The 14,300-nt window shown below is 40.4% G+C and overlaps 1 protein-coding gene across 3 annotated transcripts in view; it reads left to right on the top strand.

Moving 5' to 3' along the window:
• The first annotated feature begins 10,060 nt into the window (after positions 1–10,060).
• Positions 10,061–14,300, top strand: part of GTPBP3 (GTP binding protein 3, mitochondrial) — a 44,218-nt gene continuing 39,978 nt past the window's right edge. The window contains exon 1 of one of the 3 annotated variants that reach the window (XM_072155684.1): positions 10,061–10,280. Coding sequence is in view for 2 of the 3 variants with exons in the window: in XM_072155675.1 (XP_072011776.1) it covers positions 10,419–10,440 (22 nt within the window). In the remaining variant the exon portion in view is untranslated. Of the gene's footprint in view, positions 10,281–10,389; positions 10,441–14,300 lie in introns of those variants that run through there. The other 2 variants (XM_072155675.1, XM_072155693.1) reach the window with 2 other exon arrangements.

The raw sequence follows: 14,300 nt of genomic DNA on the forward strand, positions 1-14,300 counted from the left end.
AACCCCATAAATTACCCCACTATAGAAAGTTCACCCCTCAACATATGTAAAACAACTTCTATTAAGTCCATTAACCCTTTAAGTGTTTCACATGGGTTAAAAAATATGGACCTGCGATTTAGAAACTAGAATTTTTTTGGAAAATACATTCATTTAGGCCAAAACTGACATTTTCAGAATAAATTAAATGATGAAACGCACTGCAACGCTTGATGCCCAATTCCTCCCGAGTGTACTGATACCCCATATGTGGTGGTGACTGCTGTACGGATGCACGGCCGAGTATAGAATGAATGGAGGCGCCATTCACAGCAGATTTGTATTGTCACATTGTACGACCTATAAATTTTTATTTTTTTGGGTAATGCAAACATATGAGGGCTTATTTTTTATGGGATGAGATACAATGTATAAATAATTTATTTTGGGAGTCTAAAGCTTATTCATGAGATTTTATTAACTATTTCAAGGGGGACACAAACAAAATCATCAATTTTTATTTTGGATTGTTAGCATTTTTCCCCCCCGCTCACCGTAACGTAAAAATAATATTTTATCTTTATTCTCTGGTTCACTACGATTGCGGTGTTACCTCATTTATATAGTTTTTCTTATTTTTGCTCAATTTTCCTGAGCAAAACCAATATTGGAGAAAATCGCATTGTTTTTACTATTGACAACTTTTCAGGGCCATAACTTCTGTATTTTTCTGTTGTCAGATCTGGTTGAGGGCTTATTTTTTGCGAAAACAGTTGTTCTTTTCAGTCGTATCATATTAGGTACCGTAACTTTTTTTGATCACTTTTTAGAACATTTTTTGTGATGGTGTTTGATGAAAAATTGTATATTATGGGAAGTTTTTCGAGTTTTTTTTTACGTAGTTCACCGAGCGGGTTCAATATTGATTTAGATTTATTGTACAGATTAATACGGACGCGGTGATACCAAATATGTACGTGTTTTTGTGTTTTATTTACTTTATTTGCATTTTATGTGTTACTGGGGAGATTATGGGACATTTATTTATTTAATTATATTATAAAAAGATTTAATTTTTTTTTTTTTACTTTCTCTACTTCTTGGCTTGAATAAGCGATCATCCGATCGCTTATTCAAGCCTTTACACTGCAATACACTTGTATTGCAGTGTATAGTGAAAGTAACTGAGCATGCTGCGCATGCTCAGTTACTTACAGCCGGGTCCTGCCAGGAAGGCAGGACCCGGTGAGAAGAGGAGCCTATGGCCCCGGGTCACTCGTCGGAACCCGGGGCAGCGGCAGGAGGTATCGGATCCCCCGGTAAGCACACCGGGGGGGTCCGATCCACGGGGGACACACTTGACCGCGGCGTGCAAGGGGTTAAACACCCGGGATCGGAGTTTTTCCGATCCCGGGTGTTAGTGCCGGGTCTGGGCTGTGATATCACAGCCCGGCACCAGCGAGACCCGGTGTCCCGAAAACTTCTTCTGATGCGCCGCCGTAGAAAGGCGTCGCATCAGAAGAAGTACCCTTAATGAGCGCCGTAAAAACCCGATAGGGCGGTCATTAAGGGGTTAAATAACATCTCTTCTCCAACAGTTGTGGAAAAAATTTGCATGATACAACCAACAAAATTGCTTATGCTTCTTTTATTGCAAAATTATTGATTTTTTTTTTTTTAAATAATGTATTTTACTGAGCAAATTTTAAGAATTTTCTGTATAATAAAAAGTTGTTTTTTGCCATGACTCCATAAGTGGTGCTGTGTTATCTTTATATAGCATGATTGATCATCATGGCAGTTTTCCAGTAAATATCGCATCTAGTAAGTACAATTTGTACTCCTAGTAAAGTAAATGGAAAAATAACAATGTGGCTTCAATAAAAACATAGCAAATTAAAAAGTGCAAGTAACCTTACCTCCTAACAGCCCTCTGCTCCAGCCACCCATCACCGCCAGGATATTAGTATACAGATGCAAAGTGGTGACGTCAAATCAACAGCAGGAAGCTGCTAAACATCAAACTGACGATCATTGCTTGTCTCTTTTTTTGTCTTTTTATCCCCCTTTTCTTTTTGTTCATTTATCCCTAATATTGTTGTTATCATAGTTTGTACTTCACTCTCTGTACCCTCTCTGCTGCTGTAACGTTGTGAATTTCCCCACTGTGGGACTAATAAAGGATTATCTTATCTTATCTTATCTGCTACAGCTCCTGACAGCAGTATCCATATTAGGAGGGGGTGGTCCTAGGAGGCATTGACTGCCACAGTAAGTCAAAATTAAAATGGGTGAAAATCTCAGAAAAACAGCAGTTGAAATAAGTATTAAACATGTTATCAATTTAACCCCTAGGCGCACCAGGACGTTATAGTACATCCCCGCGGCTAGATGCTAAGCGCACGGGGACGTGCTATAAAGTCCTGCTTCTGGCACCGGCTCACGAACGGAGCCGGCACCAGAAGCAGCGGCTGTTAGCTGTCTAACACAGCTGACAGCGTGCGCTAACACCTGCGATCGGAGCCGAATCCGATTGCGGGTGTTAACCACTTACAAGGGTGTAAGGGTGTTTCTGCTATGGATCGGATCCCCCGTGCTGCTTACCGGGGGATGCGATCCACTTCTGGGCAGCCCCGAGGACTGCCAAGTGCCCCGGGATTGCCCGATCTTCTGTACAGTCAGACCCCTTCCGACTGTAAACTGTCTGCGCATGCTCTGCATAAAACTACTAAAATAGTATTGTAGAGCAGTGTATTGAACGTGAACCAGCTATCAGAGCATCACTGGTTTAAGTTCAAGTATGGAAAAGTAAAAACATGTAAAAACACTACACATTAGAATAAATAAAAAAATAAATACATAAACATATAAGCCCCTAATATGCCACTTTCCCATAAAAACACTTAATAAAGTATAAAAAAAACACCCCACATATGCTGCGTCTGTAACAATCTGTATAATAAAACGAAATTGTTACTGGACCCACACGGTAAACGCCGGAGGAAAAAAAAAAAAACAAAAACGTTTCGATTTTTAATTTATATCTTTAAAAAAATACTCTAAAAAGTGATTTAACAAAAATCACTCTAAATTAAGCCCACTAAAAAGAACAACTCTTCTCACAAAAAAAAGCCCCTTACCAGATTTGTCAGCCGAAAACTAAAAAAGTTATACATATGAAAAGAAGTTGATGCTAAAATGAACAAAATTTTCTCCAAATTAGTTTTTATTCAGTACAATTGAATAAAATACACAAATCCCCCACATATTTGGTATCCCTGCGTCTGTAACAATCTGCATAATAAAACAGAATCGTTATTAGATCCGGAAAGTGAACCCTGTAAAACAAAAAAAAAAACGCTCCAAAAAAAGATAATTTTTAATTAATACCCTATAAAAAAATGCTCTAAAAAGTGATTTAAAAAATGTTAGGCACTCTAAAAAAAAAAAAGCCCACTAAAAAGAACAATCCTTCTCGCAAAAAATAAGCCCTTAAACAGATTTGTGAGGCGAAAAATAAAAAAAGTGATGCATATGAAAGATGGTGATGCTAAAATTAACAATATTTTTGCCAAATTACTTTTTATTCAGTAAAAATGGGAAAAAAAAAAAATCTATATAAATGATGTATTTTCGTAATCGTGGCGACCCACAGAATAAAAATAACATACTATTTTTATGGTATGGTTAACAGCCAAAAACAAAAAAATAAATACATTATGAGAAAAATTTCCTAAAAACAAACAGTTAATAAAATCTCACCAATTAGCTATAGATGCCCCAAAATTACGTACATGAAAAGTGCATCTCATGTGGCAAAAGGAATAAGCCCCTATAGGTCCACATTAAAAAAAAAGAAAAGAATTGTAGCCTGTACAATGTGACATAGCAAATCTGATCTGGATGGCACCTCCTTCCCTTCTATGCCGGCCGTGCGCCCATACAGCAGGTTACCACCACATATAGAGTATCCGTGTACTCGGGAGAGATTGGGTATCAAACTTTGTGGAGCCTTTTTTCATTTAATCCATTGTAAATGTTTAATTTTCCACCCAAAATGAGTGTATGGTGAAAAAAATATTACAATTTGTAGACTGCACCTCCATTTTGTTTTAACCCCTATAATACACCTAAAGGGTTAACAAACTTCTTAGCTGTGCTTTTTCATTCGTTGAGGGGTGTAGTTTCCATAATGGATTAAGTTACAAGTCTAGCTATCATTTAGGCCTCTCACAGTCAATTAAAATCTGAGCAGGTCCATCTAAATACGGGTTTTGGTGATTTTACTAAAAATGTGAAAAATGGTATCTAAATTCCGAGCCTCATAACATTCTAGTAAAATATGTGGAATCTTAAAAAACCATGCCAACATAAAGCAGACATTTGGGAAATGTAAGTTATGAATTTATTTGGGTGCATCAAATGTAGAGAATTTAGAACGTTGAAAATAACTTTTGCCAAATTTTGTTTTTTTCCCATAACTAAACAAAAGATTTCATCCAAATTTTTAAACTAATTTGGAGTACAGGCAGTCCCCTACTTAAGAACACTCGACTTACATACAACCCCTAGTTACAAACGAACCTCTGGATATTGGTAATTTATTGGACTTTAGTCCTAGGCTACAATGATCAGCTGTAACAGTTATCAAATGTGTCTGGAATGAAGCTTTAGTGTTAATATTGATTCTTATGAGAACCCAACATTTTTAAAATCCAATTGTCACAGAGACCAAAAAAGTTCTGTCTGGGATTACAATGATAAAGTATACAGTTCCGAGTTACATACAAATTCAACTTAAGAACAAACCTACAGTCCCTATCTTGCATGTAACCCGGGGACTGCCTGTACAATGTGTCACGAGAAAACAATCTCATAGCGTTCCAAAGCTATAACGATTTATAGTGACACAGGCCAGATTTGAAAAATGGGGCCGCGTCCTTAAGGCCAAAAGAGGCTGAGTCCCGTAGGGGTTAATATATATTTGCAAATGTGCTTTTGACCTAAAATGCTCACTAGGAGCGACCCACCCCTAAAATTAAATCAAGTAATGTTAAGTGTAATAATGAGAAATAATAGCCAAAAAACCATTATAGTTGGTTTAACCCCTTTTATTTATGGACATCTATGGTTGATTTCTTTGCATTGGTGTCTATTTATTTTAGGCTCTAATCACATTTGTGACTGAGGCTTTAAAAGAAATCTCCATTATAGATTCTTCTACCTTTATTGTTCATGTCAAGCACTGGTTAATATGACAGATACGGTGTGTCCATGACTAATGATACTGCAGATGTAAACTCTTAGGGCGCTGTCCCACGTTGCGTTTGCAAACGCAGACAAAGTCACGCCCACCGGGGCCGCCCGATCGCATTGGCTTATCTATGGAAACGCCTGCGATCAGGAACGATCAGCCGGCTCGTTCCTCATCGCAGGCATTTCCATAGACACGCCGATGTGATCGGGCTGCGGCCCGCCCCGGTGGGTGCGGCTTTGTCTGCGTTTGCAAACGCAACGTGGGACAGCACCCTTATAAGACAAAGTCTTGCAAAAATAATTCTATTTTCTATAATTGCAGTGTTAGTAGATATTAACTTGTACAATTCTTAAAGAAGGTTATAGTGAACAACATCTCATAAAACAAGACTCTGATTAGGTTCAATAAAATTGTTATGCATGACAGATTCTGCAATAGTAAACAATTTAGAAACAGTAACAAATAATCTGTGTCTTCTAAAGGCTCCATACAATAAAATAAAGCAAACTGACCAGGAATAGTAGAAACATAGAAGGATCAGCAGAGCCATCATGATTTGAAGGCATCCATGAAATAGTCCATTATACAGACACATAGATATTAACTCATCTTACTACACAAAAAGCACAATAAGACAGAATCAATATTCTTGGAGCTTTCCAGACAGGTGTTCAGAAACATAACATGACGTCTTTGGGTTCAGTCTTCATCCTCTGAGGATTGTAGCTGGAGCTGCACTATGTTAGCCAAATCCTCTATTCGACTGTATGTGTGAAACATATCCTGCTCCAATTGTCCCAGTTTTGCAACACATCTAGCAGCATTAAAATAAAACCGCTCGCCTTCAAGCAGGTTTTTGGTTTTCAAGGAATAGCACAAAACAGATTTTCTAAAGATACAAAACAATTTCCTTAGGTGTGAAACTTCTGCAACTGCACATGTTAGAAACAATCCTACTTTAGCTTTGCAAACTCCGCATCTCAGGTAGGAATAAACGCAGCCTTGCAGGTCTGGACTTACATCGTATCTCTGTCCTTCTTCCACCTCAACATCTGTAGAAACTGCTAAGAAGGCTATCAAATCCAATACATCGTTAGATTCACATGCATTGCCTCCTTCTGCCAATATGGTGTTGCATTTCCTGCACATGAAGACAGAATAAAGATCAATCTCCAGCATTGATGGGCCCTCCATACCTACACAAAGAAAAAAAAAAAAAAAAAAAGGTATTAGGAAGGTTACATGTTTACTTCACAAATGTGCCTTGCAGCGCTGGAGTCCTGGGTTCTAGTCCCACCCAGGTCAACATCTGTAAAGAGTTTGTATGTTCTCTCCTTGTTAGCGTGGGTTTCCTCCGGGTACTCCGGTTTCCTCCCACACTCCAAAACATACTGGTAGGTATGTATAGCTTCATGTATACTGCACGTCAGCTCATGCAACAGGACGTGACCACATGGAACAATGAAGTGGTGGTGCTATGTACAATAGCAGTATTGTCAACTATGTAATATAAAATAAAAATAATGTTATACCTCTGAACAGATGCCAAAATTAAATTAGATTTTCTCCAATTTATAGTCTATTCAACTAAATTAGTAAAATTATAAGTAGGATATCACCATAATCATAGTTTTTCAATTTCCAACAAGATGCAAATGATGTACAGTTACCTAGATCTCCAGAACTACCTTTAGCATGTTCAGTATGGCAGATAGATCCCCTTAGGAATCCTGGGAGCATAAAGATAACAGCAAAAACATATAGCATTGTTCTACTAATATAAACCAAGTATTAGGCAGCAGACATACATTAGACATATAAAAGGGTAGGCATTCAGCATGTAGGGCAATGGAAACACAGTAATGGGCGGGTATACAGTATCTAGTGCAAGGGTACGCATACAGCATGCATGGGAAGCATGCGTAGGCACTAACTTTTTCCAGAAGAGTAAAAATACACTTTTTACCATTTTTGAGTATTTTTAGATAATGAGGAGTATGAAATTTCCAATAGTACATATAAATAACTCCTAGGCGTTTAAGATGTAAATAGATGGTTTAATTAAGTAATTATAGCGTATAGTTCATCGTGTATTAATCCCCCCTCCCCCTGCACAGGCTGTAGCTGCCCCCCTCCAAGCCATGATATGTATATTTAACTTGCATAAAACTACTAAAATGATTCAGATATCTGACAGTCATTTTAACGCCTTCCCACCGCAGCTCTTTTACATTTTTGTTTTGAGTTTTTACTCCCCACCTTCAAAAATCTTTAACTTTTTTTATTTTTCCATGTAAAAAGCTGTGTGATGGTATTTAATAATCCATGTACATGCGCGCGGCTCTCCTTCACTTCCTATGTAGCCGCACGCACAGTAAGTGCCGAGCACGTACCTCACTGCGCGGCTATAAAGTTTAAAAAGTGTTTTAAACCGCGATACAGCGGTTTAAAACACTAACAAAAATAAGCTCCGGCACCAGCTCAGCCTGAGCTGGTGCTCGGTGTTTTCTTCTGAAACCTGCCACTTCAAGTGGTAGGTTTCCTTTAACCCCTTAAGGACGCAGGGTTTTTCGACTCATTTCTCGCTCTCCAACTTCAAAAATCCATAACTTTTTCATTTTTACGTGTACAGACCTGTGTGAGGGCTTATTTTGTGCGTAACAAATTTTACTTTCCCGTAATGTTATTTATTTTAACATGCCGTGTACTGCGAAGCTGAAAAAAAATTCCAAATGTGGAAAAAAAAAAAAAAAAAAAAACGCACGTGACGTTCTTGTGGGCTCAGTTTTTACGACTTTCACTCTTCGCTCCAAATAACACGCCTACTTTATTCTTTGGTTCGGTGCGATCGCGGTGATACCAAATTTATATAGGTTTTATTGTGTTTTAATACATTTTCAAAAATTAAACGAATGTGTACAAAAAAGAAAAAAAAAATTTTGCCATCTTCTGACGCTAATACCTTTTTCATACTTTGGCGCACGGAGATGTGTGAGGGGTCATTTTTTTGCGAAATGAGGCGATGTTTTCATTGCTGCCATTTTGAGGTCTGTGCGACATTTTGATCATTTTTTATGTTATGTAAAAAGGTGTAAAAGTCGCATTTCTGACATTTGGGCACCATTTCCCGCCTCGGAGGTCACCGCGCCCGTAACCGTTTTATATTTTGATAGATCGGGCATTTTGGGACGCGGCGATACCTAATATCTTTGTGATTTTTACTGTTTATTATGTTTTATATCCGTTCTAGGGAAAGGGGGGTGATTTGAATTTTTAATATTCTATTAATTTTTTTTATTTTTTAAACTTTTTTTTTTTCACTATTTTTTAGACCATCTAGACCACCCTAGATAGTCAAATCGCTCCTACCATATACTGCAATACTTCTGTATTGCAATATATGGCATTTTTGCAGCACATTCATTACAATGAGCCACTGGCTCATTGTAGCGAATCTGCAGATGCCAGATAGTCTTGGGTCAAACGAAGACCCGAGGCTACCATGGCAACCGATCGCCGCCCCCCGATGACGTTCGGGGGCGTGGCGATTGTAATAAAGATGGCGCCACCCGCGCGCAGCCGTCTTTTAAACGCCGCCGGCGACTTTGCGGCGGCAATGAAAGGGTTAATAGCCTCGATCGGTGCAAGCACCGACCGCTGTTATTAGTGGTGGGGGGTTGCTGCAATATGCAACAACCCCCACCCTTGTATGAAGAGGACTCAGCCCGTGAGCCCTCTTCATACATTCCCCGTACCTCTGTGCCGTAAAGCTACAGGTTAGGGCTCTGATAAAGGCCCCATGCATTCCAATGGGCAGTAAGGTCATCCATGTACATGGCTGTATAGTCCACTGCACCGTACCGTAAGTGAGCAGTATAAAAATATAGACCATGTCCTATTTTCCACCGTATTTCAGTTCCGAACGCCTCATAGAAGTCAATGGGAACATATAAAATACGGGCTAAATATGTGCTGCATACAGCTGTACACCGTATACTGCCGTATACATGTGCAGTATCAAGAACCAGCGGGAGGTGCTTTCTGCCAGCCAATAGTAATCCATCCATTATTTGCCAGGCCACCTTATTTTATACGGATATGGTACAGATACGGTGCAATACATTGCCATACTGTTGCAATAGTCCCGTATTTACGGGCAGAACACAGCCGTATATACAGAACAGTAAAGACCATGCGGTCGTGTGCATGAGGCCAGAAGGAGAGGAGAAAGAAGGGAGAGGGCAGAAGATTTCTACGCAAATTAATCCGCTTGTAACTTTTTTTCATGTTAACGCGGACTCATGTTGCACACATACAGTATATAGGGCAGGGGAGGAAAAATAGGGCAGGCACAGTAGAGGGCAGGTATACTGCATCTAGGAGAGGGGCACACATACAGCATGCGCGGAGGTATATAGGACAGGGGAGACAAACATCCCATAGAGTGGCGCACACATAGAGCACGGGAGGCAGACATACAGTAGAGTAGCACGCATGAGGACGCTGCAGCATGTAGGCAGACATATAACATACGGTACGGGCACGTTTCATGTAGAGCGGTAAGCAGGTGCATGCAGTAATTTGCATTCTCATAATGTCACCTGATGTCCTCACTGTGTCAGACACACTGCTAGTTCTACTCGCACCAGACATTAGACCCTACTTTTCCCGCGCTTTCCTTTCCAGTCTGGGCGCATCCGGTAGTACACTGCTACACACAGACAGAGGTCCTGCGTGTATGTGTAAGAGCACACGGCAGTTATAACGGTGACGCGTTTGATGCTCTTTGTTCAGAAGGTCTAATACTCCCCGCGTTACAGATATGTCAACTGCTTCGTGCAAAGCGCCTATTGTTGTCCCCGCCTACCGGGAAGTGCGGCTCTATTCTGTCATAAGCCGCTGATTGGATAGTAAGGAAATGAAAGGCGTCTAAATCTATCACTATCCAATCGCTAGACGAAAAACTCGGAGAGGAGGCGGGTTATTGGTCACTTGACCAATGAGTGCTTGGTGGCTTTGAGCCTGCAGCATCCATGTGACAGAGGTATGTTGGTGTATGGTGCGGGGTCCTAATACATTGACAACGTGCACAGGAGGCTGCTATATCAGCTAATGTTAGAGCCCGAGTTATTACATCTGCAATCACAAGATGGCTGGCTGGGAAGAGTAGGATGTCTATGTAATGTGTCGCACGCCTCTTCAAGGTCAGGACAGACAGGGGCGATGTATCTCTCTCTCTACACCAAAGTTATGGAGTCATTTGCACCTGAAATGCCTTGTGCCACATTTATTGAGAGTTTAGACCGTTCTAGGCAGTTTTCTGCCTTTTTTTTAAAAAAAAAGAAGGGGTGTGGCTTTGGTAAAAGGGGGCGTGGACCAACAGAAAATGGCCCCTGCACTAGAAAGTTCAATATTGCGCAAACTGGACCAGCAATAGCAGGTGCAAAATACAATTGGCCGATCCTAGTAGTGATGGGAATTCCATCTCTTCTTAGTGAGCTGGATTATTAGGCTCCGCCCACTAAGAAGAGCCAACTTCTGAACTGCTCCCTATTAAATATATAATAGGGAGCTGTAGGCCAGCCAGTCACACCACTCCACTTTTAACCCTTTTGTATCGCGTTATAAGGGGCATGGTCAGATAGTTGAGGGCGGGGTCAAGTGAGCCGCCTCACGTCGTTCATGAATAAGACCCCGCTTGTTCGCGCACCACACATCACTAAATCCTAGCCCTCATTCACTCGGCGATCAGATCCTGGGAATAGCATGCGGCCAGTTGGAGAAGGGAGGGAGCACACCTCACTCCTCACCTCTCACCTCAATCTGGCAAAATATAGGACATGCCTACTACTTTGTGGTGTGGGCGCCCATCTCGCTCATGGTGTGGTGAGACACTGTGCGTTTACCACACCATGACATGATGCTCTAGACTTCTATTATGGCCAGCTCACAGCCACAACTACAGCTGTGTGAATGGGGCCTTATGCTGCACAAGATTAATTGCCCAGCATCACACATAGCGGGGCACATTTATTATTCTGTTTGCTTCTGTTTTTTTTTTTTTTTGGCGTGTGCATTTTTTTCTGGTGCACAACCTGTAACCTATTTATTATGTGTACTGACACAAAAATTACCTTTTTTCTTCTGGTGCTTGTGGCTTTCAATGAATGAATCCCTCAAGTTGGGTGCAGCTTTTAATCCCCAACACTTTTCTGGCACTTCTAGTTTACCAACACCTTTTTTGGGTGCAATTTGTGTCGCACACAGACCTGAAATAAACAAGTCTACCTACACTACACTAATTCATTAATTACAACTTTCATATAGAGCTAGTGACAGGTTCCCATAGAGCCATTTTAACTAATTGACAGCCTTCTTTTTGCTATAATTTAACTGTTTGTCCATGTCATTAGAGGGGGTTGTGTCCTGCTCAGCCAGCCCCTCCCATCTACTCCATCCCATGCCTCTTCTAATTATTCAGCACTTCATGTCATGTGACCAGGGTAATGTCATCTAAGGTCATATTACATCTGCAAGAACTACACTATGGGGGAGATTTATTATACACTGGCACCATAGCAGCCATGGCGCATTCGTGTCCCGCGGACACATCAATAGGCTTAGGCCTCTTGGCCGGTGCGGCTGCTAAACACATACTTACCTCTTCAGCTGCTCCCACACCGAGGTTTCTCCGCGTCATGCCCGTGTTTTTTTTTTTTTTTTTTACAGGGGCACAGAAGCTGTACTCGGACAACTTCCGACCGACCAGGCATGCCCAACCGTCACCATACGTTGCCAGGACGTTGCCAGCCGAGCCCAGCCAGAAATTGTCTGAGCACAGCTACCATGCCTCTATAAACTAACAGTCCATGATCCTGGTGGTAGATGTCCTTTCAGCTAAAAAATGGCTGCAACCTTAAAGAGGACCTTTCAAAGCTAGTATCTCCATTTGCGCTATCAGAAAAAAACATACATATACCTAGTGATGGGTTCCATGAGGGGCACTGGACGGATCTCTTGTGCTCTTTGTGCTTACACAGTAATTCAAGGAAGCTAGATCTGTATGCCCCTGCTTCATTTTGCAAGCATCGCAATCACTGCACAGGCACAGTGAAACTGGGATGTAGTACGCTGGCTTCACAACTAGACTGCGCAGGCACAGGGAGCTCCAGAACCTTCAGAAGTATTAATGTTCCTCTTTAACTGGTTAAGGACCAGGGCCTTTCTTGTTTTTTTATTTCCATTTTTTACTCCCCACCTTCAAAAATCTATAACTTTTTTTATTTTTTGCACGTAAAGAGCTCTGTGACGGCTTGTTTTCTGCGTAACATAGTGATGGTATTGAATATTCCATGGCGTGTACTGGGAAGCAGGAAAAAAATTCCAAATGCAGCGAAAATGGTGAAAAAACTTATATGCGCCAATTTCTTGTGGGCTTGGATTTTTTCGGCTTTCACTGTGCTCCCCAATTGACATGTCTACTTTATTCTTTGGGGCAGTACGATTATGGAGATAACAAATTTGTATAGGTTTTATAATGTTTTCATACATTTACAAAAATTAAAACCTCCTGTACAAACAGTTTTTGGGGCATTTGGCGCTAATAACTCTTACATACTTTGGTGTACAGAGCTGTGGATGGTATAAAGTTTTGCGACTTTTGATGACATTTTCAATGCTACCATTTTTCGGGCTGTACAATCTTTTGATCACTTCTTAATTTCTAAATATTTTATAAAAGAACCCCAAAATTACGCTGTACAATTCTCACAGATACAATTTCATCATGCAGGGGGTCAAATGTAAAAGAGATACACGGGATGTTGCATAATAAGTTGAATATTTCTTATTTCTTCCAATATTTTAGATAAACAACCCGTAGCCTTCTAATAGAAGTATAGTACACAAAATACACTAAACAGACACTAAGACATACCAGACCTAGGGATAAGGGGAAAAAAAGGAGGGGGGGGGGTTGTGTGATGGAGATTGTGTATTCAAAACCAATCTAGTTATCTTATAAACCTAATGAGAAGCAATATGACCTTCTATGGGGATTTTAATGCTCTATTTAGAGTAGGCGTAGCAGAGAATGCCATCCATGGTTGCCAAACATTATTAAACTGTTCAATTCTGTCAGACCTTGTGGCCTCAATCTTTTCATAAAACATAATCCGGTTATGACGGTTGAAAACTACTTCCCTGGATAGAGTGGGTTTACGCCACCTAGCTCCTATATGTATTTTAGCTGCCAGAACTACAAACTGTATGAAGCTATGGATTCTATTGTTAATGCTGGAGGGTTTATTCCCAATTTTGATTACTTTTTAGTAAATTGTTTATATTTTTCAAAATGGCAAAAATGTGCCATTTTCAACTTTGGACGCTATTTTCAGTTACGTGGTTAAGCACATTAAAAAAAAAAAGTTATTATATTTTTATGGGTCATTTTCGGACGCAAATATACCTAATGTGTTTATGATTTTCACTATTTTATATTTTAATCAGTTCTAGGGAAAAGAGAGGTGATTTGAATTTTTAGGATTTTTTTATTTTAATTTTTTTTATTTTTACTTTTACTATTTTTCAGACCCTCTAGGGCAGTGATGGCGAACCTATGGCATGGGTGCCAGAGGTGGCACTCAGAGCCCTTTCTATGGGCACCTGCACCATCACCCCAGGGGAGGGTTTGCCAGACAGGACTCAAGGCCTCTTGCAGTCCTAGGCAGCCCAGGACCCTAGAAGGAAGCTACAATGATAATCCAAACTTCTACTCCTTCCTTCTACTGTATTGGTGTCCTTGTGGTGCCTATATAATTTGAACATGTGACAGAGCAGGGAGTAATAAGTTACTACTTAAATTGTCGCATCGGCACTTTGCAAAAAATATGTGGGTTTTGGTTGTAGTTCGGGCACTCGGTGTCTAAAAGATTTGCCATCACTGCCCTAGGGTACTACAGTATGGCAGTATATGGGGATTTTCCTCCTCATTCACTACAATGTGCAAATCACTGGCATCTTTTTGAAGCCACTGGCTGCTTTGCTGGAGGCATTCATTGGGTTA

The sequence above is a fragment of the Engystomops pustulosus genome, chromosome 1, assembly GCF_040894005.1.
Source record: "Engystomops pustulosus chromosome 1, aEngPut4.maternal, whole genome shotgun sequence".
Classification (NCBI taxonomy): Eukaryota; Metazoa; Chordata; class Amphibia; order Anura; family Leptodactylidae; genus Engystomops; species Engystomops pustulosus.